The 26,655-nt window shown below is 32.4% G+C and overlaps 1 protein-coding gene across 1 annotated transcript in view; it reads right to left on the bottom strand.

Annotated features, from left to right (window-relative positions):
* The window catches only part of LOC126747023 (uncharacterized), a 312,317-nt gene extending 303,321 nt beyond the window's left edge, over positions 1-8,996 (bottom strand). Inside the window, exon 1 of the mRNA XM_050455507.1 lies at positions 8,856-8,996. Within this exon, the coding sequence (XP_050311464.1) occupies positions 8,856-8,919 (64 nt within the window). The 5' untranslated portion in view covers positions 8,920-8,996. The remainder of the gene's footprint in view (positions 1-8,855) is intronic.
* Positions 8,997-26,655: the final 17,659 nt, after the last annotated feature.

Here is a 26,655-nt window from a genome sequence, read left to right as displayed (position 1 = left end):
GTGCGAACCTCAAGGTACTAATTTTTTTTCAAAGAACTACTAAAAAATGTAAAAAAAATAAAATTAAGTTAATAGAAATTTTAATCACGTTATTTATTTTTTAAAAAATGGCGTGTTCCTTATAAAATCTCCAATAAAAACGATCCTTAACAGGTAACACTTGTCATTTGTCACGCTGATGACAGTTCGGTTTTAAGGTGCGTTTATTAGCGATCTTATGTTGTATTATGTGTTTCACATCCAAAGATCGTCAATAAAAACGCTCCTTAATATGTAAAACTATTTGTTTTTGCTGGTAAACAGGCTAATTTCTCCTCAAAAGTCAATAAAAAAAACTTCTATAAATATTGGTAGTTGCCTCGGTGTATCACATCCCAAGATGACCAGTAGGAACACTCCTTAACGCTGAACCATTAAGAGGAGAAAAAGCGACAAGTATGACTGCTAGCTTTTTAGGTTAAGGTCTGTTGCTACTTGCTGTCACGCTGATGACAGCTCGGCGTTAAGGCGTCATTGTATTGGCGCTCTTATGATGCGACCCGTCAAGATGAGATTTTTTTTTTAATTAAACGACTGTAAAAATCTAAAAAACTTCAAATATTAGAATAAATTTAATGAAATTTTATTTAACGTAACTCATATCCAAGATGGTGTCATTGATGTATTCGCACCCTGAGATGGGAATGAAAACGCGCCTTAACCTGTAAATCTAACTGTCATTTTGCATACTTCTAATTTGCTTAGCGTTAAGGTGCACTTAATTGGCGATCTTAAGCGACATGCCAATGCAACCATGTTTTTTTAATTTAAACTATTACTACGATAAAAATGTAAATATTTATAGAAAAAATTATACTAATGAAATCTATTGAATTTTCAACAGAAAATGGCGTCCTTGTTAGTAAAAATGAACCTTAACATATGAAAACAAGCTGTCATACTTGTCATGTGTTATTTTGATGAGGTTTGACCTTAAGGTGCCTGTGTATTAAAAATCTTAAGATGCGACACGATAAGGTAACCATATATAGCAACCTATTTAAACCACTTCTACTACTACAATAAAAATACAATGAAATTTAAAGAATTTCATCAGAAAATTACGTTTTTGTCCTTGTCGTATTCGCCAATAAAAATGCACCTTTAGATGTAAAAACAGGCTGTTATACGTGTCACGTGTCGTATTCATGACAATCTGGCGTGAAGGGACGTTTATATTGGCGATCTTCAGATGCCACTATCCAATGTATCCATGTTTTTTTAAACTACTACTACTACTATAAAAATACAAATATTTATTAAAAAAATTAATTTAGTGAACACTGTTGAATTTTCATCAAAAAATGGCATCCTTGACAATAAACACGTACCTTAACATGTAAAAATAAACTGTCATACTTGTCACTTGTTATACCTTTGACGTTAAGGTGGGTTGTATGCCTGTTGCTGCTCAGGCTACTATAGATTCTTCCAGTCAACTTATTCAATCTATAGCAGATAGAGTTAACTGACGCAGTATATAAATGAACAATAGATGATAATAGAAAATCGTGATCATAATGCGTAAGAAACTATGAGAAGATTCATGTAAAAACGAGCTGCCATTCTTGTCACTTGTCACACAGTTGACATTTTTTTGTTAAGGAGGGTGTGTATTGGCGATCTTAAGATGCCACGACTGATTAATCATAATCATCTTGATATTAAAGAAAAAAATGACATAAAGTGAAACGTGTGTATAGAGAATTTCTGTGGTGTACGTGAAGCCACACGTAGCAAAGGCCTCGCGCCGTTTTATTAAAGATTTTTTAATTACGGGTATGCCGGTGGAAAATCCAGGCACTAATTTAAAGCGGAGAGAAGAATTTGACTCTTCGCTCGCGCTTTTCTCGCACTTTTTCTCTCTTTTCTTTTTTTTTTTTTTAATCTCGGCATTCGCCGTAATTGAAAACTCTTAATGGATGTCTGTAGCGCCGCGCGGGTTTTATTATCGCGCTTAATAACTGAAAACAATACGAATAATAAACCGAGCACTTGTATTGTACCAGTTTTCCCCTTTGAAAGTCTCGGGAAAATATTTGTTTTTGTGATATTAATTGCGCAATCATATGTAACCGCCTTAACGCTTGTGTCAGCGGTCAACTGTCAACTGTGTCGACAATGACAATTGCGCATTCATGTATATTTGCCTTAACGACATCTCGTATGTCCACTGTCAGCTGGCAATTAATAACAATATAAACTAAAACTAAAAATAGATTAATTTTTTTAAGTAATTAAAGGAGGCGCCTTGAACAGTTTCACGTCATAAGATCACAAATTCAAACACACTCGAACGTTGAAATGTCAAGAGCATGACAAGTACGACAGCTTCTTTTTACATGTTAAGGTGCGTTTATATTGGCGAGCATGGCAAGGACGCTATTTTCTAATGAATATTCTATAGATTTCCTTGAATTCATTTTTTTCTTTAAATATATAAGTAAGGGTTTAAATAAAAAATATTGTTTACCCGGCATGTTTTACCTTAAAGACCTTGTAAAGTGATAAGTAAAACAGCGAATTTTTACATATTAAGGTATATTTTTATTGGCAAACAACATTTTATTTTATCATCAAAATTTAATGAATTTATCAGTTTTAATAAAGTATATTATTTTTATTGTAGTGGTGGTTTAAATAAAAACATGGTTGCCTGCGCATGCTGCATCTTCAGATCGTCAATAAAAACGCACCTTAAAGTCAAAATTGCTTGTTTTTACAGGTTAAGGTGCAATTTTTATCAAGGACACCATTTTTTGATGAAACTTCATCAGGTTTCCTCGAAATAATTTTTTTCTATAAATGTGTATATTTTTTTCACAGTATTACAAACACTGCATTGTAATAAGGTCAGTTTTTAACAGCAAATACTCTATTTTCTTATCAAAATTCAATAATTTTTTTTTATAAATGATTGTATTTTAATTCTAACAATTTAATGAAGAATATGGTTGCCCTAGCGTATCGCTTAAAGTCGCTAATAGAAATGAACCTTAATGCTGAACTAAACAACTTAAACGTGCGTTTAGATTGGCGATCTTATGATGTGATCCGTCAAGGCAATAATTTAAAAAAAAACTACCATATACATACTAGTAAAAAAATAATTAGATTATAATATAAATTCATGGAAGTTTTAATGGTTCATTACTTTATTCATAAAAAACTTGATGTTCTAGGCATCTTCTCGTAAAATCGCCAATAAAAACGCACCTTAACATGTAATAACTTAATATTACACTTGATAATGTTGAGCATGTTGATCCATGACCAACAATAAAATAAATGAATTTAATATTTTTTAACATAACTCTTATGCAAAGTGGCCGCGTTGGTGTCTTCGCATCCTAAGATAGCTAACAGGAATGTGCCTTAACATGTAAAATCAGACTGTCACACTTGTAGCTTGTCATGCTCTTGACACTTTGTCGTTAAAGTACGCTTGTATTGGCGATCTTATGTTATCAAACCCGTAGACAGTAATTTTTTTTAAGAAACTACTGTGAAAATTTAAAAATTGAAAGATATTAGTATAAATTAAATGAAGTGTTATTTAACGTAACTCATATCCAAGATTATGTCTTTGATGTTTTTGCACCCTAACTAAGATTGCTAATAGAAACGCGCCTTAATCGGTAAATTTAGCTGTCAAATGTGTCACTTATATACATACCCATATTTTTGACAGTTCGGCGTTAAGGTGCGCTTGTATTGGCATCAATTTTTTTTAAGGAGCCTCTAGTAAAAAACTGATTAATGCAAGTTTTAATGCTTTATTACAATAAATATTTAAAAAAATGGCGTTCTTGCATTATTCGTCGTAAAAACGTACCTTAACATGTAACAACGTGCTATCACATTTTTCATTTGTGACGCTGATGACAGTTTTAGGTTAAGGTGCATTTGTATTGGCAATCTTATAATGCGACGTGTTAAGGCACTAATTATTTAAATCTGCCATGTACCGCTGAAAAAATTAATGAAGCAAATTTAATTGAAATTTTAATTTATTTTTATTAAATTAATTCTTTTAAAAAAATGCGTCATTGACGTGTTTCTTGTAAAGTCGCCAATAAAAACGCACCTCAACATGTAACGACTTAGTTAAGGTGCGTTTATGTTGGCGATTTAATTTTGCAACACGACAAGGCAGCCATTTTTTTTTAATGAAACACTGTAAGTACACTTGTCTTGGCACTTAATTTTTTTAATGAATTTACTGTAATAATACAAACATTAGCAGATAATAAAAGTAAGCACATAATAAATAAGTTTCATGAAATTTTTTTTTAAGTAGCTCAAATTCACCATGATATCGTCGATGTATTTGCACCATAAGATCATCAATAGAAGTGCACCTTAAAATATAAAACTATTTGTCATACTTGTCACTTGTTTTACTTTTGACAGTTCGTCGTTAAGGTGCGTTTATATCGGCAATCTTATGACAAGTCAATTCAGTCACATTTTTTTAAAACTACTAGATACTACTAAAATAGTGAATAGATTATAAAATAAAAATAATAGAAATTTAAATACTTTCTTACATTATTTATTTAAAAAAATGGCGACCTTGATTTTAGTAAAGCAATGATGGAGCACGCGTCTATTAAATTTTAGGGTCGAATTAGTTGCATTAAGTATATAAATGCCCGTTTTTATGGACTTAATATGTTTAATTTAAACAACACGTAAGATGGCGTCTTTGGTGCGCTCGCACTGTAAGATCGCCAATAGGAACGTGCCTTAAACGGTATATCTAGCTGTCATATTTGTCACTTTCCATATTTTTGACAGTTCGGCGTTAAGGGGCGCTTGTATTGCCGATATTATGATGCAACACGTTAAGGCATTAATTTTTTTTAAGGAGCCTCTATGTACTAGTAAAAAACTAATTAATAATTTCAATGCAAGTTCTTATTTTAAAAAATTACGCTCTTACATTGTTCATCGTAAAAACGTACCTTAACATGTAACAACGTGTTATCACATTTTTCATTTGTCACGCTGATGACAGTTTGAGGTTAAGGTGCATTTGTACTCGCTTATAATGCGACGCGCTAAGGCACTATTTTCTTTTAAATCTGCCATGTACCGCTCAAAAAATTAATAAAGCAAATTTAACGGAAATCAAGCATCAGTCATTTAATAGATTACACGCGAAGTGGAAGGTTTAAGTTTTGCAAGTTTTAACAGTTTTTAAGTTTTTTTTAAATCAAAATGGTTACTTCTGATGAAGACCAAAATGGTAAGTTCTCAAAGTGCTATATAATTTGTTAAAATGTGTTTTCCTTGACGTTATTTTTTTTTAATTTTAGATCCGTTTAGGGATAATTCCGATGTTGATATGGACTACGTCCCAAATCAAAATAGTTCACAGTCTTCTTCAGATTCAGAAAGAGAACCTCAAGCAAGTACATCCAAGAAACGAACACGAAAAATAGCACAGTGGAAGCGATCCGAATCAAAACTGAAGCGTAACTCTGGCCAAAGGTACGTTGGACGGCAGGGTGAAGTTCATGAAGCAAAATCAGTTAAACTGTACAATCACATTTCTAGATACAAATGTAATGAACATTTTACCGAAGAAGTGCGCATGTCTATATTTTCAGATTTCTGGGATCTCGGAAAGAAGCAAAATGGTTGGGACATGCAAACTTTATTCATTGTTTCTAAGCATATTCCTAAACGACCCAATCGACTTGCAGTTTCTCAAAAAAAAAACGCCAGCACCATCATAACGTTGAAAAATTATCGCGTTAGTAAGCAGTATTTTTTGTGTACGTTGGATATTTCTCAGAAGAGGTTCTATAACGCTGTCAGTAAACATAAAGAAACAGGAATCGCCCATACAGATCAAAGAGGTCGTCATACTCGTGGAAATAAACTAAGCGAGGACACTATCAATTTAGTGAAAGAGCATATAAATTCCTTTCCTAAGTTTATTAGCCATGATACAAGAAAGGATAACCCAAACCGTAAATATCTATCTCCAGAATTAAATATTTCAAAAATGTACAGTTTGTATAAAGACTTTTGTTCACAAGGACGAACAGATCCTGTAAAAAACAGCAAATACCGTGACATTTTTAACACTCAGTTCAACCTTAGTATTCACCGGCCTTACACCGCTCAACCTGCGATATTTTAAAAATCAAAATGGATGCCCTAGATCCAGGTTCTGAAGAAAAGAGCTTACTCCGCGACCACGAGATTTATTTAAGGAAAGTGTTTTCTGTTAAATCCTTGAAGAATCAGGCCACTACCTTAGCTAAAAAATCCCCTTAAACTCGTCGTGCCATATGTTTTGACCTGCAAAAAACTACACCCACTCCATTTGTTACATGCAGCAAAGTGTACTATTTATGTCAACTATGGACATACAACCTTGGAATACATGATCTAGCTACTGGTACTGGCAACATGTATATGTGGTATGAGGGAATGGCAGCAAAAGGGTCTCAGAAGGTTTTATCATGTCTAATCAAATATATTGAATGTCTGCCACCAACTATTACCCATATAGACGCTTTCAGTGACAACTGCGGCGGACAAAATGAAAATAAAAATATAGTGAATTTCTGGACCTATATTGTGCAACATACCCACATCAAAAGCGTAGATTATCAATTTCTTGTCTCGGGCCATTCGTTCATAGAGTGCGACTAGGATTTTGCCCTTGAAGAAAAATCAAAAAGGAAGCTTACAAACATCTTTACTCCTGATGATTGGATCCGTTTTGTGGGAGGCGTTAGTCGCAAATTTATTGTGGTTAAAATGCACCCTCAGGACTTTAAGTCAATATCTTCAATGGATAGCTACATAAAACCAAAAATTGTAGGCCTTAGTAAGATGCAATGAGTGCATTTTAAAAATCCGAACCTTACAAGATGTTTTATAAAGAAGTCTACAACCAAGAAATCGCATTTAATATAATGGACCTAAAACAAAAAAATACTACTGGACGCCCAAGGAATCAGCCAACCACTGTAGCATGCCAAATTGGCATGTTACCCCACCAAAAAGTAAACTGGCCAAGTATCAGAATCTCTTGCAGCTACTACCTTTTATTCCGCCTGTCCACCATACATTTTACAAGGATCTGTTATATGAAGGAAAAACCTCCAGGCTTCAACAACAACAAATTAATGTCACCCAAGAAGAGGATATAGACACTTACAGAAATTTTGAACCGATGATGATTAATATGTTTTTCTTTATATTGAGATGCTAATTTCTTCATTAAAATAAACATTTCTTTATTTTGATAAATTGTTATGTATTTTATTTTTAAGACAAAGGGGTTTAAGTGACTGGCCTATGAGTTTTAATTCGCAAAAAAGCCTTACATAAACCAAAAAATGATGTCTAGAATTTATGAAATGCATTTTGAGACATTAAAATTACAATATTTAATAAAAACAGAAATATAAAATATCTTTTATAATATTTTTTAATGACCTAAAACTTAAAATCAAACATTCTCAAAACTCTTAATTTGTTACTTGGACCCCTTGGCTTCTGACCCCCTCATTTGGAATAGATGATTGCCGCGGCACACCATAGCCAATACAAACTCACCTTAATGACGAAATTTTAAGAGAATGACAAGTGACAAGTATGACAGTTTTTAGATGGTAAAGTGCGGTTTTAACATAGAAATTCAATATTTTTTTAAATAAATATTTGAATTTTATCGAAGTAACAGTTTAAATTAAAAGCATGTGTCTTTCTGTGATGCTGTATATTTGATGACCAGTATCTTTGGGAAATTGGATGAATTTTTCGAGTTACAGGCATGGTTGCATTGGCGTGTCGCACCTTAAGATCGCCAATACGCGTGCACCTTCAAACGAAATGTCAAGAGAATGACAGGTGACAGGTAAGACAGGTTGTTTTTACACATTAAGGTGCATGTTTATTGTTAAGAACGCCATTTTCTGATGAAAATTTAACAGGTTTCCTTGATTTAATTTTTTTTTATATATACAATATAGATATAATTATTTTTTATATAGACAAATATATTTCTATTTGTCTGTAGTAGATTAAATAAAAAAACATGGATGCATTCGCGTGTCGCATCTTAGAATCGCTAATACAAACACACCTTAGAGACGAAATGTCATGGTTTTGTAAAGTGACAAGTATGAGTTAGTTTTTTACACGTTAAGGTTTGTTTTTATTGGCAAATACTCCATTTTCTTATTAAAATTTAATAAATCATTATTTTTTATTAATATTTGTATGTTTTTCGTAACAGTAGGTTTATTAAAAAATATGGTTGCCCTGGCGTGTCGCATCTGAAGATCGCCGACATAAACGCACCTTCACGGTAAACTGTTAAGAAAATTAGAAGGGACAAATATGACAGCTAGATTTACAGATTTAAGCCCATTCTTATTGGCTATTTTAGGGCGCGAATACACCAATGACAATGTGTGCGAACGCACAAATGTAAATTAGAAAATTTTATGTATTTTTTAATTATTTTTATATTGTTATAGAAGTAATTTGATTTAGAATGCATACCTGCCTCGGCGTGTCGCACCATAAGATCGCCAATATAAACGCACCTTAATGACGAAATGTTGAAAGCATGACAGCTAGTTTTATATATTAAGGCGCGTTTCTACTGGCATCCAGTTTTAAAATTGACGCTATTTTTTCACTAATAATCGATACATTTTTTTTTAATTATTTTATTGTTGTATTTATTTTTATATTTTTATAGGAGTTATTTTATTTGGAAAATTAATTAAACAAAATTCAATAAATAAACTGAATAAATTTAAAATTAATTTCAAACTTACCGCCTAAAACTTCACTAGTAGTGACGATGACGAGTCCAGCGAAGATCAGCACGGAAAACCTCATGGTCGCCAACAATAAAAAATACCTGTCACAGCAAAAACAAAAAACAAACCAAAAAAAAACACACAGTTTTACACGGAAAGAGGGGGGGGGGGGCGGCAGACGAGACGTCGAGGGGCGGCGGGGGAGAGCGAGTTCGTCCGGCGGCGGCGGTGGCGGTGCTTTCGATGCGACAACGTGCGGGAAACTGCCGCTATGCCGCCTCCGACGACGTCGATCTAACAGGTGCCGCGTTACAGCACCGCCGCCGACGCTGCATCAGAGAGAGATCCATTAATCAGTTTTTTTCTTGAATTCTTACAGTAGTAGTTTCATGAAAAAATATGTGTGTCGCCAGTATAAACGCACCTTAGCAATCATAATTAACAAGTGACAAGTCGATAGCTCAGTTCAATAACGATATTTTCTTGATTCGAAATTGAAGGTAGAAATGCATGTCTAGATATAGGTCTATCCAGTTTTCATTATGGAGGTATATTGTATTGAGTTTGATTTTCTGGAGAGCGGGAAAGAAAAATACAGTTTCTATAAGCTCATCAGTAAAAAAAAGTGAGACCATAGCAACTAATTGGTGCTCGTACATTTTCCACTTATTTCGATAAAAACTAACAAAAAACGCATACAAATTACAGCAGCACGAATTAAAACAGTCAGCTAGAATAAAATAAATGACTGTTAAACTGAACTACTGACAATAGTCTAAGAGCTGGCAACGTTTTCGAGAGAGAATTTTAGGTAGGCCAGTTTTTAGATATACTTTCTCTCTCACTCTCCCGGACATCATACGAGCCACCTGGCTGGCAGTAGTGGTTGCGTTCATCAATGCGCATCGTACCTGTACAGGTAAAATATCAATTTTTCAAATAATTATAAGGAGCTTTTTTTTTATTATTTTTATTGTAATTTTAGCAACACGAATATATTATTGAAAGGCATTTTTGATGTTGTTTAAACTCTGCCAAACGCCAATTTAGAATAAAAAAAAAAAATTTTATATGATATTATTTAAGTAACTACAAACCCAAAATTAATTTGCCAAGCAGTAATTCGGTTGTTAACCTTCAGCCAGGCCGATCTAAATGTGAACAGTGATGTGATATTATTTTGCTTGGTCTAAAAATAGTTGTCGAATAAATTACAAAGGAAGGATAAAAAAATATTAAATTAATGTGTTAATACGATATGAAAATAATAATTTATTGTAGTACAAAGTTAAGAAATTGATTAATCTCAGGTATGAAAATAAATGAAAACTCTGATGGTTGTATGAAAGTTGCGGTTAGATTTTTTAATTAATTATTATATCACAAAAAACGGACGCATCCTGACAATCATCATCACTGTCGTCATTTTAATTGTCTTCATTGTCATCATCGTCTTTTGAATTATCATTATTACGAATATCTTTACCACCAATCAATGTTTTGAAAAATCGATCTACTTTTTCAGAAATAGTACATTCACCATTAATTAAATCAGATGGCTTAATTTTCGATGGTAATTCTAATTTGTCCATTTTTAAAATGGTGTTCCGTAGGACTAATGCAACTTTCTCAATAAGCTCATTTTCTTCGAGTCTCGTCAAATCATTATCTTCTAATAAATTACAATCTTTATGCGTGATAACTTTTTTTTTATTTTCTGAAATAATTTTGATTAATTTTTTAAATTGTTTCAATACTTTGTCCTCATGATAATGATTTGTCATTAAATTTACATCTGACTGAGACTGAAGCTTTAATTCATCATTGTATGTATCACAAAGAGAAGATAATAGCAAACAATTTTTATTATTGATAACTCCTTCTTCTATTAATGATACGATTTTTTTGAAAATACACTGGTGAATACTTCGATTGTCATGCCAGGGAGTCTCTGGGTTATCAGCAATAACTTTATTATAATCATTTAAATATCCCAATTCACATGAATGATGATAAAAAGTCGTTTCACTCTTTGACTGTAACTTTTCTATTTTGTTTAGTAATTTTTGATTACTTAATTTCGTCATACACTCTGATATATTTTTTTTAATTTTTGCATCACTTGAAGAGTGTAAAGTTTGCTATTTACCTTTTGATTGCTTGCGATCTTTTCCAAAAAAAAAACGAATTCGTTGGGGATTTGAATTTGTTTCTACATTTACCACATTCTTAGACTCAATAATTGTATCAGAAGTATCAATTTCTTGGCTATTAACTTCTGTTTGTGAATTTTCAGGTGTATTTTCTGGCAGGTTTTGGCTAACATCTACTGCAGTATTTAATATCGATGTCGAACTAGATGTACTGGGAAGATCTGCCTTTTGATGAGAAATTTATTTTATTTCAGACAAATTTTGATATTTTGCCCTTAGAGCTGTAAAGCTATTGTAACAATTTCTGTGATATCTATCAATGTCATTAACTTGCTCTGGTAACTGTACACTATCATATTTAAGTTTAAAATTTACACGTATTTGTAAAACTTCTTTACACCTTTTTAATTTGTCTTCTACAAAAATTATTATTTTTCCATTTCTGTCTTTACAGAAAACACACTTTAATTTTTCACTGGCCATTGTAAAATAATTTTCTTAAAAACATTAAAAATACCGGCAACAAATACACCAACGTGACTAAACTGACGCCATCTTGACTACAAACAGCTGCTGTCGTCTATCTCGCTTGCGCTACTAACACGTGATTGTCTGCACTCTTCCAACATCCCTAGTCACTGTTCACATTTTTTATAAAAAGGAAAAAGGTTGCATGCAGCACTAAATCCTGGACACCAAAATGGACTAAGGAAGAACCCATGTATGAAAATATTGAAGAAGAAGGTTGTGTCGAAGCTTTCCACAAAATAAAAGAAGAATTACAGGAATTAATACCACTACAAATATTTGAGAAGTTTTTTGATGACGATCTTTATAATCTACTTCAAACAGAGACCATGAGATACGCCCAACAGAAAAATAAACATGATTTTTTTGTAACTTCGGAGGACCTCAAAATTTTTATCGGGTTTTTGATTTTTTCTGACTATCATGCCTTACCAACTGAAAGAGACTATTGGTCTGAAAGAGAAGATTTGGGTGTTCCTCTTGTGAAAAATGCGTTTTCCAGAAATGGAAGACAATTCCCTGGCAAAAGATAACAAAGACGATAAGTCATTCAAAATAGGGCCATTATTTGGGGCAATCAATACTAAATTTCAGTAATGGGGAGTTTTCAGCACTTCAAGGAGAGGAGCAATGGAGAATTTCTATGAGATGATTGTAAAATATTTTGGACACCATGACCTAAAGCAATTTATTAAAGAAAAGCCTATACGGTTTGGATACAAATTATGGGCGCTTTGTAGTGATAATGGGTATTGCTACAACTTTGCTTTGTACTGTGGCAAGGATAATAAATCCAAGATTCCTCTAGCGATAAGAGTCGTAACAAGTATGCTGGAAACTGTAAAAAATCCTGAAAGACACATTATTTTCTTTAACAACTTTTTTACGAGTTACAACCTCTTGTGTAACCTAAAAGAAAAAGGCTTCCGAGCCACAGGAACCATAAGGGAAAATCGATCATCCAAGTCATCCAAAGAACTCGAGAAGGAACCGAGAGGGGCCTATGACTGGCACTTTGACAGTAGCCAAAAAATTCTTGTAGTCAAATGGAATGATAGCAGGTGCGTTTCGGTGGCAACCAACTTTGATACACTTTTACCAACCACTATTGTACAAAGGTGGAACAAAAAAGAAGGTGGTCGTGTTCCAGTTGCACAACCTCTTTTGATTGCCAACTACAATAAGCATATAGGAGGCGTGGACCACCATGATTGGTTGCTTGAAAAACATCACATATCAGTACGGGACAAAAAATGGTATTGGTGCCTTTTTACTCGAGTGATAGACATGTCGATCGTAAATAGCTTAATTCTCTATAACATTGTTATATATAACATGATCCATACCGGAAAAGAAAAAAAATCCATAAAAGACTTCAGGATGGATGTGGCTTATTCATACCTCAAGATTGGTCATGGAAGAAGAGTAGCCTTTGGTAGTCCCTTGAGTTTGTCAAATACGTCTCGGAGTAATGTTACAGAAAACGTAAAATATGATGGCAAGAATCACTTGGTAGCCAAGAGAGAAAAGCAAAGGGGATGTGAATTTAACACATGCCAAAGTAAACCCCGCACATTTTGTTCGAAATGTAATGTCACTCTTTGTGTACCATATTGTTTTAACAATTTTCATAAAAAAAATTAGTTTTTTAATTCATGTTTCATAAACACCTCTGATTTTTTATCAGTACATTACTTTTATCTTGTAATATATGAAGTTTTTGTATTTACTTATTTGTTTTTTTTTATATTTCAATATGGGATTATATATATTATATAAGCCCAGCGTCCTCATATGAAGATGGTCTATTTTTTGACCCAATGATCAAAAAAATTACCCAAAAATCAAAAAAAAAAATTTTTTTAATTTTTTTGAGCCAAAAATAACATGTTAACCAAAACTCAAATAGAAATTCAAAAAAAAAGGTTGGGCCTTAATGGGTGAAACAACATTAAAAATGCCTGGCAATAATATATTCGTGTTGCTAAAAGTTCAATAAAAATAATTAAAAAAAAGCTTCCTAAAATTATTCGAAAAATTGATATTTTACCTGTACAGGTACGATGCGCATTGATGAACGCAACCACTACTGCCAGCCAGGTGGCCCGTATGATGTCCGGGAGAGTCAGAGAGAAAGTATATCTAAAAACAGGTCTACCTAAAATTCTTATTTTCCCGACGTTGCTAGCTCTCGTACTACAAATGACAGACAGTTTGAAATGGCGTAATTCTGGCGAAAAACTGACGTAAAGCTCATTAAGATCCCAAGTAATACCGAGCCATGTAATAAGCGTTAAGAATGATCTACTACCATCCGTCACGTTGACATATACGTAAAACTTTTTACAAACTTCAAAATGTCTGCGACTTCAACGTATATTTACAGGTTTTCATATTCCCTTTAAAAAAGTGTTTATACAATTATACGTATACGTCAATATTAAAAGTATATTAACAAGCTACCAGATTTATGTTTACCACAAACGTATATTAAATGTTATTTTATTTATATACTAATACATACAGTGCATCCCAAGAGTTATGTCTAAATTCATTTAAAATTCAGGGGTGTGCTCGAAAAAAAAACGCCCGGACCCGTCGATTTTTATTTCAAGTTGCGCATTTTTATACGTGAAGTTTGCATATAGAGGGTTGCTCAAAAATAAATTACGATCATCAACTTAATTTTTTCAAATGAAAGCACCTTTCTTTTATTTCATTTCGCGTGGAATTCTATGTATGTTTCACGCATCATGTCCTGCACCTAAAGTCAACAGTTATCGAAAAAAAGACGACCAAACATTATTATTGAAGTTCACCTTACGACTAACTTTATCTCTGAGAGTTTTTATATAGAGCAAAATTCCATTCATTCGTGTTTTTTTATTGTTGGCTGGAGTATTTTCATAGAAACTGTATCACAGTTGAATGCCAAACAGATATTATCAAGTGTGAAGGGTATGAGCAAAGTTGCGGTTTTCACAAGGGTAAAGTTAACGGAACGAGAAAAAATTGAAATTCTGAGCATGGTTGGGTTTGATGATAGAACACGTATTTAAACAGAAGCTGCTCAATTCTTCAATTAATCGTCCTCCGATATATCAAAAGGTGGTGAGTAGAATAGAGGCTAAATTTAGAGAATTCGGTCATCTTAGAGATCTGCCGAAATCTGGTCGTCCTGCTCGAGATGAAAATGAACAACTTGACGTTTTGCATTGAAAGAACAGTTACAGATATATAAATCTGTTGTTATTAATTCTCCAACACAGCTACCAACTAGGCCAAATACACCTGACGATAGTCGACCTCGGCTTCTCTTTGTTGGTAGAAATTGTAGCAGAGTGGTTATTTACGTTTAAAGTTTGAAGCTTACTACAAGGTCCAGTGTTTCCTGAAGCCGGGCAGTTCAAGCAGTGAAGTGATTAGGACAGCATCAAATTTAGTTAAGGACTTTACGAAAGAAGATTTTTTAATAGTAATGTTAAATGGAATTTGTTCTTCATCTAATGTTTTAAAAAATTTAATTCAAAATCATGTTGATACAAACACTTTAGTGATGGCAAGCCCTTATACTTATTTAAACCATAATGTTATCTATAATAGTAATAAGGCCCTTTATCGTACTTTTCATGAGAATAATATTAATCTGTGTGGGATTTTGGAGTCTAATCACGCCAGTAACTTTGGTTCAGACTTGGCATCATTATTACATGCACATATTTTCAAATATTTTAAAATTAATATTTCATCGAATAAATTGTCTTTGAATCATCAAATTAATGAGTCTGAACTAGTTACTGATCCTGAATTGGATTCTTCTTTTTTATAGACATGTCCACGAAAGTTGAATCTCATTCATGTTCATATTCTACTAGTAAAATTGAAATTAGCTCTTCGAAAAACTTAAGTATCTTTATTCTTAATATACAGTCCCTAAGAAACAAGATGGATGAGCTTCATCTTTTGCTGGACACATGTAATTTTCCTGATATTGTACTTCTGACTGAGCACTGGTTGAGGCCTAGTGAATGTTTTTTAATATCTGATTATGTTCCTATATCAAATTTGTGTCGTCAACAATCTATACATGGAGAAACCATGATCTTGGCTAGGCAAATAATTGAAACGATTTTTTGTTATATTGATAAGTATGATAATCTTCTGTTAGAGAATGTTTTTGAATTCTCTTTCTTTTTGTAAGCGTTTTAATTTATATATTATTTGTGTTTATGGGCCACCTACAGGAGATATTGCTATGTTTCTGGACAAACTTGATTCTCTTTTATCCCAGTTATCCCTACACTCTAAGGTTATATTGGCTGGTAATTTAATATCAACTACACTAATGAAACCTTGCCACGTACTTCTCTTTTAAGTATTTTAAATTCTTACGACTTGAAAATGGACGTTCTTTCTCCCACACGAATAACTTCTTCATCTGCAACTACAATTGACTATTTCTGTACAAATTTTGATGACGTTTTATGCACAGTACTCCCATCTGGTATTTCCGACCATGAAGCTATTCTTGCTAAAATACCATATAATACTGTATTATCTTATATGGGAAGAATTTTCAGCAGGAGAAATTTCAATGCTTTTTCTGCTGCTACAGCTTCGGCAGATTGGAATGCACTTGAAACGGCTTCTGACCCACTTACTTTATTTTTTCAAGTTCTGTGTGATAAGATCAATCAGTGCTTTCCTAAAATGAGGCTTAAAACTAAGAAACGAAGACCATGGGTTACAAGAGGCCTTAGAATTTCAGCTAAAAACCTCCGTTTTTTCACTAAATTGTGCAAATATACCACAAATGAAAATATCTTTGTATATCATCAGAAATACCGTAGTCAGAGTAATTATCTTAAAAACCATCAATATTTGATGTATAGCATAATTATACATTTTCTATGTAGAATTAAATGAAGAGTAAAAATTTGGTGAAATATACAGGGCGTTTCATTTAAAAAAAAAACTTACTTTGCACTGAAAACCTTGTTTTTGAGACACTCTATATCGGATGACACAGAAAAAAGGGATCGCTTCCTGTTCGTTCATTTTTGTAAATTAGTATTTTTCTTCTTATGGGCTTATTTTTCAACCGATTTAAAAAATAATCATATGAAATTATTGGGAAAAAGAAATCGCATTTGAAAAGTGGTTGTTTTCAATAATGTGCTATTTAAAAAAATTAAGTAAATGCCAAAATTAATGATTTAGACATTTTAAATAGGTGTGTGAAAGATTTAGGTTATAAATTGTAATGAAAACTATTTTTTCGTGATTACTTGATTAAAAATTAAAACTTTCATCGCATTCATAGCACCCTATTTTAAAATATAAAAAAAGTGATTTTTTCTATGAGTATAAAACAAAAAGTGGAAAATACAGTATTATTGTTTATAGAATATTATTTTTCATTGAAATACGTAAAAATATACCAAGTGTCCCATTTAAAATAAGAAAGTTAGGGTCACTTTCTGTTAATCCGGAAGTGATGAAAAATAATAGAAGATGTCAAAAGATGCTCTTATAAGTATTCTATCGCTATATTCTATACCAAATTTCAATTTTTTATTTTGAAAAGTAAAAAAGTTATTAAGTGTTCCCTTTTGTTTGTCTCACCCAATATATGTACCAATACTGTCAAAAAAATAAGTATTTTCAAAGAAACACTTACTTAACTTTTTTTCAAATCAAATACACGGGCGGGAAAAAAATCGTGTGTAAATAAGACACCCTGTATACAAAAAATATAATTTACGTTTCGAATTACAATATTAATAACAACAAAATAATTCCACTTGCTTATAACATTTATTGCAGCAAAATCTATTCATGTTTATTAATATTATTTACCTTAATTTATTTATTTACTATTATTACCTTCAGAGATTTAATAATAATAATAATAATAATAATAATAATAATAATAAAAAGCCTTTATTTTTAACTCGGTGAATCTCAGCAGAGCTCTTTGGTTAACCGAGCATACGTATTACAGTCGAGAATAACATAATATTAAATATATAAATACACCAATACTTAAAAAAAAAAGAAAAACTAAAGTATTACAAGACGAAGGTCTATGCAATAATAGAATTAAAATGTAAAAGAAAAAAAAATACTCGTAAGTATCTCAAAACGCATAAAATAAACCTATTTCAAAAAGAAAAAGTAAAAGATAAATAAAACGATTTTATAGAAGCAGAATCAGAACATTAAAGAACGCCTGTAACACAATCTAGGAAGGTAGCTTATTTAATTACCATTTAACAAATATTCTTTAAAATTAGTCCTAAAGGTCATAAAGCTAACACTTGTGTAAAAAAATACCACTCAATCAATTTTTTTTGAAGTGTGTGTGTGTTTTTTTAATAAAACAACTAAAAATGTATGATTTAAACGATTCGGTCATAGCACCAACTATAAAGGACTGACTAAAATTAGTCAAACACCGTCATCTTTATAATGCAGAAAAATCGTTATATTCTCCATTACGCATTATATGTTTTACTTTTTACCTTTATTTTCTTAACCTATATACTTATACATCTGTGTTGTTTTTTCGTAGAATGTACCATTTTTTATTTTCTATTTTATTTGGATAAATCCTATGGCAAAAAATGCACACTCGGTCAAATTTTAATAAAAAATTAATGTTTTATTTTGCATAAAACTCTTGCGAGGTCCTTCGGACATGGAAAATGTGTTTATTTTAAAAAATTTAATAAATATTTCTTTCATTATTTAAGTTTTCTTTTTATAATTTTACTATTCTTTTATCAAAATAATAAATTTAACCTCTAAAAGCTGTGTTTAGAATTTAAGATCGATGTATTGTGATCTTCACAAATATAAGGGTTATGGAGATGATTAAATTAAAATTGTTTTGCTAAATTGTATGTCAATATTAAACTGACTTTAAAAAATTTCAAACTTTTTGTAGTTCTTTAAAAATTTGGTAAAAAATATACATTTTTGAAAAGGTTTCAAATTTTCCAAAGACCATCAAAACTTTGACATTTTTAAAAGTCCATTCACAAAACATGCCCAATTTAACCACCTCTCTTATATTGACGAAAAAATATATCAATCTAAAATTCTGGTCACTAATATAGTACACAATTTATAAATAAAAAATAACATTTATCATTTGTTTTTGATATACAATGCATCCCAAAAGTTATATCTAAATTCATTTAAAATTCAGGGGCGTGTTCGAAAAAAAAACGGTCGGACCCGTCGACTTTGAAGTTGCGCATTTTTGTACGTGAAGTTTGTATATACAGGGTTGCTCAAAAATAAATTACGACCATCGACTTCATTTTTTCAAATGAAAACACCTTTTTTATTTCATCTTTGAATTTCGCGTGGAATTCTACGTATGTTTCACGCATCATGTCCTACACCTAAAGTCAACCAAAAAAGACGATTCATGTAACAAATAAAAAAAGAAGAAAAATTAAGTTAAATGTTTAAAATGGTTGCCATTCACGGCTTGACAATATCCAAGGCGATCAATAAAGTCTCGTTGCACATTTTCAATCATTTCCGGAGTTATGGCGCGCACTTGTCTGCGAATTCTCTCTTTCAAGTCGTCTAGATTATTTGGCCTATTAACCTTCGACTTGAGGTATCCCCACAAAAAAAAGTCCATTGGTGTTAGGTCAGGCGACCTAGCAGGCCATTCAATGGGTCCTCTCCTTCCTATCCACCGATTGGGAAAGGTTTCATCCAAAAATATATATTCATTAAGTTCGTGGTTATACTACTCTATCGTAATTTTAAACATTTTAATAAAAATGATTTTTATAAGGACCTGAATACAATTGTGTGGGATAATGTGTAGGGTGAATGCGCCTATTCTCGACCAGTTAACGTAAATCTCACCTTTCATAAATGATAAAAAAAGTTAATTTAACAATGCTGACATTTAGTTTCTAAAAATATTTGATTTGTATTTATTAAAACTAGCTACAAAATATTAATTATATTTATCGTTTCAAGAAATATTATTGACAAGGCAAAATGTAAAAAAGCAACCTTTTTCCAATTTTCGACCAAAGGTGACATATTGTCGACCACATTTAGCCCAGTTTTCGACGGGCGGTCGAGAGAACTGGATTTATGTGGTCTATTTATTGACCATAATATAAAAACCATTTTAAATAAATAAATCAATCAGGTTTGTTTCTAAATTTATTATAAGGGTTTATAAATATATAATATATAAAAATAATGTAAAAATAATACATAAATTTACAAAAAAAATTGGTACTTCTTTAGCTATTAAAAAACTAAGTAAATGCATATGCATATATGAACAAAAATGAATAAAATATACTTAAGAAAAGAGTAAGAACAGTAAAATTGTAATAAGCGCAACAACTAAAATTGAAGCGTTATTATGTACAAAACAAACAAGTATATTCTTTATCAGAAATGTCATCATAAGATAGTCCAATGAAGTCTGTACATTTCATGTGGTACCACCTAGAACACTTATCACATCCGACATTTTTTTCATCTTCCTCTTCAGTATCACTTATTAAATCTTCATTGCAAGATGAACATTGCAGATGCCCTCATTCAATTATTAAGTTATTATCATTTTCTTTTTCAAACTCTTCTGGTTGTTGAAGAGAGTTTTTATCTTTCTTTCCTGCCTTCTTTTTCACAATTTTGTTTTTATTTTTCATTTGCCTGTCCTCTCGCTTTCTTTTTATATTTTCCTCTTTTTGTCGCTTCTCATCTTCTTGTTTTGTTAACTTTAGTCTCCAAGCTTGAGAAGAAATTCCACTGGGAAACTTATCCCTTACATTCATATTCTGACCTCTATATTCTACTGGCTTGGAGTATGACAAATGATTATCTAAGATGGATTTTAATTGCATTGCTTTGGGAGGATGCTGAATGTCAGATATTGTTACTGACGCGCTTAATTCATTAATTACGCATTTATTAGATAATAATTGCTCATTATTGCCGTTAACTTCAATAACATTATTATTACCCGCTGTATTTTCTGTGTTTGTTTTATCTGTTAAGGCAGGGGAACTTCTCGCCGGATAGTCATTCTCAATCGGTGATTCATTTTCTTCAGACACAAATTCTACGATAGGTGCACGATCATTATTTTTCGAGTTTTCGTCTATATCTTGAGCTTCAGTTATAACAATGGCTTCTAAATTGTTTTCCAGTGTTACAGCATCGAATGGAACTATTGTAAGGACTTGCAAGCTAACAACCTATTTGCGTCTCCTTCAGCAGATTTAATTTCGTTCAATATCACTTCAACATTGATGCCATACTCTGTCAAGGAAGGAGCTAATTTTAAAATTACCTTTCTTGCTGCTATCAATTCTGCAGGTGTAACATCTTCTTGGATATTTACTATATCTAAATGCACGGTTTATTCCTGTATATTTTTTACACATTTGGTATAATCAACATTATCTGGATTGAAAGGATACAACCCGCATTTCCGAAATCCGTTAATTATCTGCTTTTTCATGTCGCTATTATTGAGAGTTTCTTGGAATAATTGACAGAAGTTTAATTTTGTAACACACATATTTGTGTTTTCCGGACGCGCTTGCCAGTTGCGAACAGTCTTTTTCCATTCGGTCTTCAATGGCTTAAAGACACTTACATCGGCAGGCTGTAACATGTGTGTCATATTGGGTGGCAAGGCATAGAGCACGATTTGATTTTGGTCGCAAGATTCAGATAAAGCCAAAGTCATATGCGACTTCTGACCATCAATAAACAATATGACTGGACGTTGTATCTCTTTCTTATCGAGCCTCTTCGAAAAACCATTTGCTATACATATTTATTGTATATTCGTAGAAAACATCACTCTTCATCCAACCATTATCAGAGCGTCCCAACATCCAATCGGTTGGCATGCTTTGAATAACGGCCTTTGGAGGACGAATATATGGAAACACAACTAATGGTGGGCATATTGCTCCATCAGCCGAGAAAACAATCCAAACTGTCAATTTTTTTTTATCATTTCCCGTTTTCACTTGATATAAGATTCTCCAAACTTTTGGAGCTAAAACTTTTCCACTTTTTAGACAAATAGCAAATCCACTCTCTTAGGCTAGGATCATGCAAAACATCTGTGAAATTATTATCCTTCAAATATGTTTGCAGATCGTTAAACCAGGCCCTAACGTATTCTTCGGTAACAATAGCTCTGGCCTTGTTAATTCCTTCAGCTTCTCTTAAGGATAGCTCTGGGTGTCTTTTTAAAAACTGTTTGTACCATTTTTGACCTGGTCCCCATTTTTAAAAAATTTTGCTTTGTCAATGTCTTTGGCAATTTTTTCTACGGTATCAAGGAGATCTGCTTTTTTTAATGGAAATTCACATTTAGCTATTTTAATAACCCAGTCTGTAATCCTTTTCTCTACTTCTACAGTCAAAATGGGATCTGGTCTAGTTTTTCTTCGAGCTCCTAATACTCTTCCGTGCAATCTATCTATCAGCGTTGTTTTTGAAATATTATATTGTCTACTGGCCTCTCTAATTTTCAGATGCTTTGTTTTAATTGCGTTTAATGCAATCTCTAACTGCTCTGCAGAGTACTGAAACAGTTTTCTTTTTATTTTAGTTTTTTGAAGCTTAGCAGCGAAAAGTTGCCCTGTCTTAGATTTTTTAGGCGCCGGCATCTGCAACAATAGGTATAGCTTATTATTATATTATGTTACCTATAATATTGACATATTTGCTCAAATTCGACTCAAAATCAAAAAATTCATTTTGTTCATTCATGATTATTTTTTTTTATTAATTAATCAATAAAATATAAATTCAGGATAGGTGGTCGAAAAAACTAAATTTCGTATACCATTTCTCGACCACTCAAAAATGACGCGAAATATTTAAAAAAGGATCGAACTATCAGGGTGGTCGAAATCTGGCCTAGACTTCCTTTATATATGTCAAACAATGTCATAAAAAGAAAAGGAAGATAAGGAGAAAGCATAAGTTAAAAAAAGACGCTATATTTTAAACGAATTAATAAAAATGTTTTTTTTATAAAAACTAAATAAGAAGGGTCTTCTTTTACCTTACATCAAAAAACATATTAGTTAAAGATAAAGCATGATGATCTACTTACTATTTATTAATGAGTATACCACTAGAGATCACTAAAATCTTAGGCACACGTGCAACTGGCAAATTTACAACGTCTGTAATGGCTGACTGTTTTAAGCAGAGATTGCGGGGGAAATTTAAAAATCTCTATTACGGATGGTCGAAAACGGAAATAAGGATTATGAAAATAGATAACGAGTTCGGTTCTTGTTTTTTATTGTTTTATACATAAATGGTCGAGAATAGGCACTGGTCGGCTAACTGGCGCATTCACCCTACTATATCAATAATCTAGACGAAAAAATTCAGTATCTTATAGTATATAAGATAGTATATAAAAGTATATAAGATACTGTATCGTAATATTTGCTCATTATTTGATAGACATGCACCCTTTACGACGTCAAAAATTTCTAAGCCTTATACCCCGTGGATAACTGCAAATGTGCAGCTTTTTATAAAAGAAAAAAATAAGGCATTGTCAAGTTTTAAAAATTTTAAAAATTTGACTGATTGGGCATATTATAGACAGATGCGTAATGTTGTGGTGGGAATGATTAGGCGAGAAAAAAGAAATTATCTGCAATTTCATCAGAACATCAGAGATAGTAAACAGTTATGGAGAGCTATTAATAATCTAAGTCTAAAAAATGTCTCTAATCGTTCTATTCCTTTAAATCTCCGAGATCCAAACAAAATTAATCACTATTTTGCTTCAATTTATAGCCCGTTAGGTAGTTGCCCCGAAGAAGTTGCTAATTTTCAGAACAAACAGTTTAGGCATGATCTAAATTTTTCATTTCGATTAGCCAAAGTTGAGGAAATTTCTAAAATAGTCTTAAGCCTAAAATCAAATGCACACGGTTGTGATTCAATATCAGCGTTAATGTTGCAACACTGTATTCCAAAGCTATCTCCACATATTACCCATATTATAAACTGTTGCCTAGAAGCTGGGTATTTCCCGGGTATGTAGAAAATCTCTCTCTTAAACACCTTTGGCTAAAATTAATAATCCAACTAATTTCAGCGACCTTAGACCAATGTCAATTATCCGGTCATCGCTAAAGTTTTGGAAAAGTTTATACAGCCGCAAATTTATGAATATTATTCCGCATAAGCAATCTGGGCTTAGAAAACAACATAGCACGACATCTGTCTTACTTAACGTTACCCAAGAGATAATTTCTGCAATGGATAAAGGTGACTCCACAGCACTTATAATGCTTGATTTTTCCAAAGCATTTGACACCTTGGATCACCATTTGCTTTTGGCAAAATTGGCTTATTATGGCTTTGATAATGTTTCTCAAATGTTTTTTAAATCCTACTTATCCAACAGAAGGCAAATGGTGGTCTTGGAAGATCAGACTTTTTCAAATATCAAATATATAACATCTGGAGTACCTCAGGGATCTGTTTTGGGACCTCTCTTATTTCTGATGTATGTTTCTGATTTGTTTAAAGTTGTAAAATACTGCCAGATCCAGGGGTTCGCGGATGATATGCAAATTTATCATTCTTTTAAAGCTGAATCTGTATTGGAGGCATCAAATAAAATAAACGACGATCTTTCTAGAATTTCCTTCTTTCCTCTCAAAATAATTTAAAACTCAATCCTTCAAAGTGTTGTGTTATGTGCTTTACTTCTAAGAACAAAAAAAGAATAGCATTGGACGGTCTAAAGCTTTTTGTGGGAGGTAATCAGCTAAGTATGGTTAAATGTGCAAAAAATCTTGGATTGCTTTTGGATGATGAATTGCGCTTTAAGTTACCCGTTTGTAATGTTATTAAAAAGTCATACTATTCTTTAAAGCCATTGTATGCAAATAGAAATATAATTAATTTTAAGGTAAGGAAAAAACTGTGTGAGTCTTTAGTATTACCTATTATGAATTACTGCAATATTGTTTATTTTCCATGTTTAGACAAAATCACTGCGTACCGTTTGCAAAAGCTGCAAAATCAATGCTGCAGATTTATTTATGGACTGAGAAAGTATGATAGAGTCTCTGCAAGGCTATGTGAACTTAGTTGGCTGCGCGGGGAAAATCTATTTTCTTTGCAATTGGCGGTTTTTGTGCATAGACTGCTAGCGTCGTCTACTCCTCCCTACCTCCGCAAAAAACTTACTTTTCGGAAAAATTTACATGAAGCAAATCTGAGATTTATAAATAAGTTGTCAATTCCTAGATATCGAACAGCCTTCTTTCGTCGTAGTTTTCTGTATAATGCTGTGGCAATTTACAATGACCTTGTTCCGAGTCCTATAAAAGAAATGTCAGTAGCGGGTTTCAAGAAAAAACTAAAGCTGCATTTTTTAACAAAACAGAATAGCTAAATTGTCAGTAGGTATTTCTTATTTTATAATTTTTTGATTTTTATGGACCAATGGGTGTATATCTGTTTATTTTTGTATTAATATTAGTGTTGCCATTACAAATGTTAATTTTTTTCTTTCTGTTGTGCTATTTAAAATAATTTTGCTTACTTTTTTTAAATAGGTTAAGTAGATTAGCCTTTGGCTAGACTTTGCCTATGTACACTATTGAAAAGTACAAATAAAGCCATTATTTATATTATTTATTTATTTTATAGGCCACCACATTGCGAAATTGTATATAAACAAAAGTTTAATATTGACATACAATTTCGCAAAACAATTTTAATTTAATCATCTCTCTAATGGTGGATTTATTAATTTCGTAAAAAAAAATTGAAGCTTAGGTACTAAAATTATAAAAACAAACTTTTTTATTAATTGTTTTAAAATTTAAAAAAATTCTATGCCCAAAGGAGAGCTCCGCAAGAGCTTTATGGAAAATAAAACATTGTATTTTTATTAAAATTTAACCGAGTGCACTTTTTTCCATAGAATTGATTAAAATAAAATAACAAATGAAAATTGGTACATTCTAGGAAAAAAGACTCTTGCGGTAAAGAAAATAAAGGTAAAAAATTAAACATACAGGTTGGCGAATAGAAGACTCCACGTAGGCATTCCAAATGACAACATCGCTTCTCGCTTATTTTCTGGTTGATAAGCGACGTGGCCGATTCCGATCGTCTGATTTTGCCACCGCACAATCAGCACTTTTACCACATTTTGCTGTGTCATTACATACTACACTGTTGAGTCTTAAAACGCTATTTTAATTTTTTTAAATACTTATCATTATGGCTATTTATACTCCTTCCGAAAAAGTTCAATTGATTAAATAATTTTATGAAGGCAATTTGGGAGGACAATGCAGGGATTTATTCTCAGTAAATATTGAAAATAAAACGATTCCTTGTGCTAAAACATATTTTTCAGACATATTTTTACCTCAAAGAATCCAGAAATTGTCACATTAAAGCGCAAGAACAACCTATTGAAAGAATCCAGTAGTGCTTTAGGTTTGGATTCAACACGATCACGCAGAAGTATTGGAGAGGAACTGGGTACGCGTCATAAAACTGTGACAAGTATTTGGAGAAAACAGGAGATGTTTCCTAAAGACCAGTGGCGAAGAATAGCATTTTGTGAAACCATGATGAAAAAGGAAAATGAACATTTCTTACAGAATATTTATTGCATGGTAAACACAATTCTTCCATTGTTCGTTGCCGGTCTCAGGAAAACGAGCACAGAAGTTTTCAGTTCCGCACGCAGTACCCTCAAAAGTTGAATGTTTGGGCTGTTACTTTTTGGCAACCATATTATTGGGACAATTTTTCATTGTGGTACTTTGAACGCCGAAAAAAACCTTGAGTTGTTACAAAACCAAGTTCTTCCTGCCGTTTAACTCCTCCCTGATATAGACCGACGATCAGTCTATTTTCAACAAGTATAGTCGCTTTGCTCCTATACTTTTGATCCGTGGGGACCAGTTTGAAACGTTTAGTGAGAGCCTTAAAGGAATTCTTCAAAAAAAAAACACAAATTATCGGGTGTACATAAGTCTGGTTAGTCGGGAGGACCAATAGATGAGAGGACCAGTTCTTCGGGTATCATGCTTCAAAGAACCATCATGCAT

The sequence above is a fragment of the Anthonomus grandis genome, chromosome 18 (assembly GCF_022605725.1).
Source record: "Anthonomus grandis grandis chromosome 18, icAntGran1.3, whole genome shotgun sequence".
NCBI lineage: Eukaryota > Metazoa > Arthropoda > Insecta > Coleoptera > Curculionidae > Anthonomus > Anthonomus grandis.
Note: the sequence above shows the minus strand (reverse complement) of the source record. Positions and strands in the feature narration are given on the sequence as shown.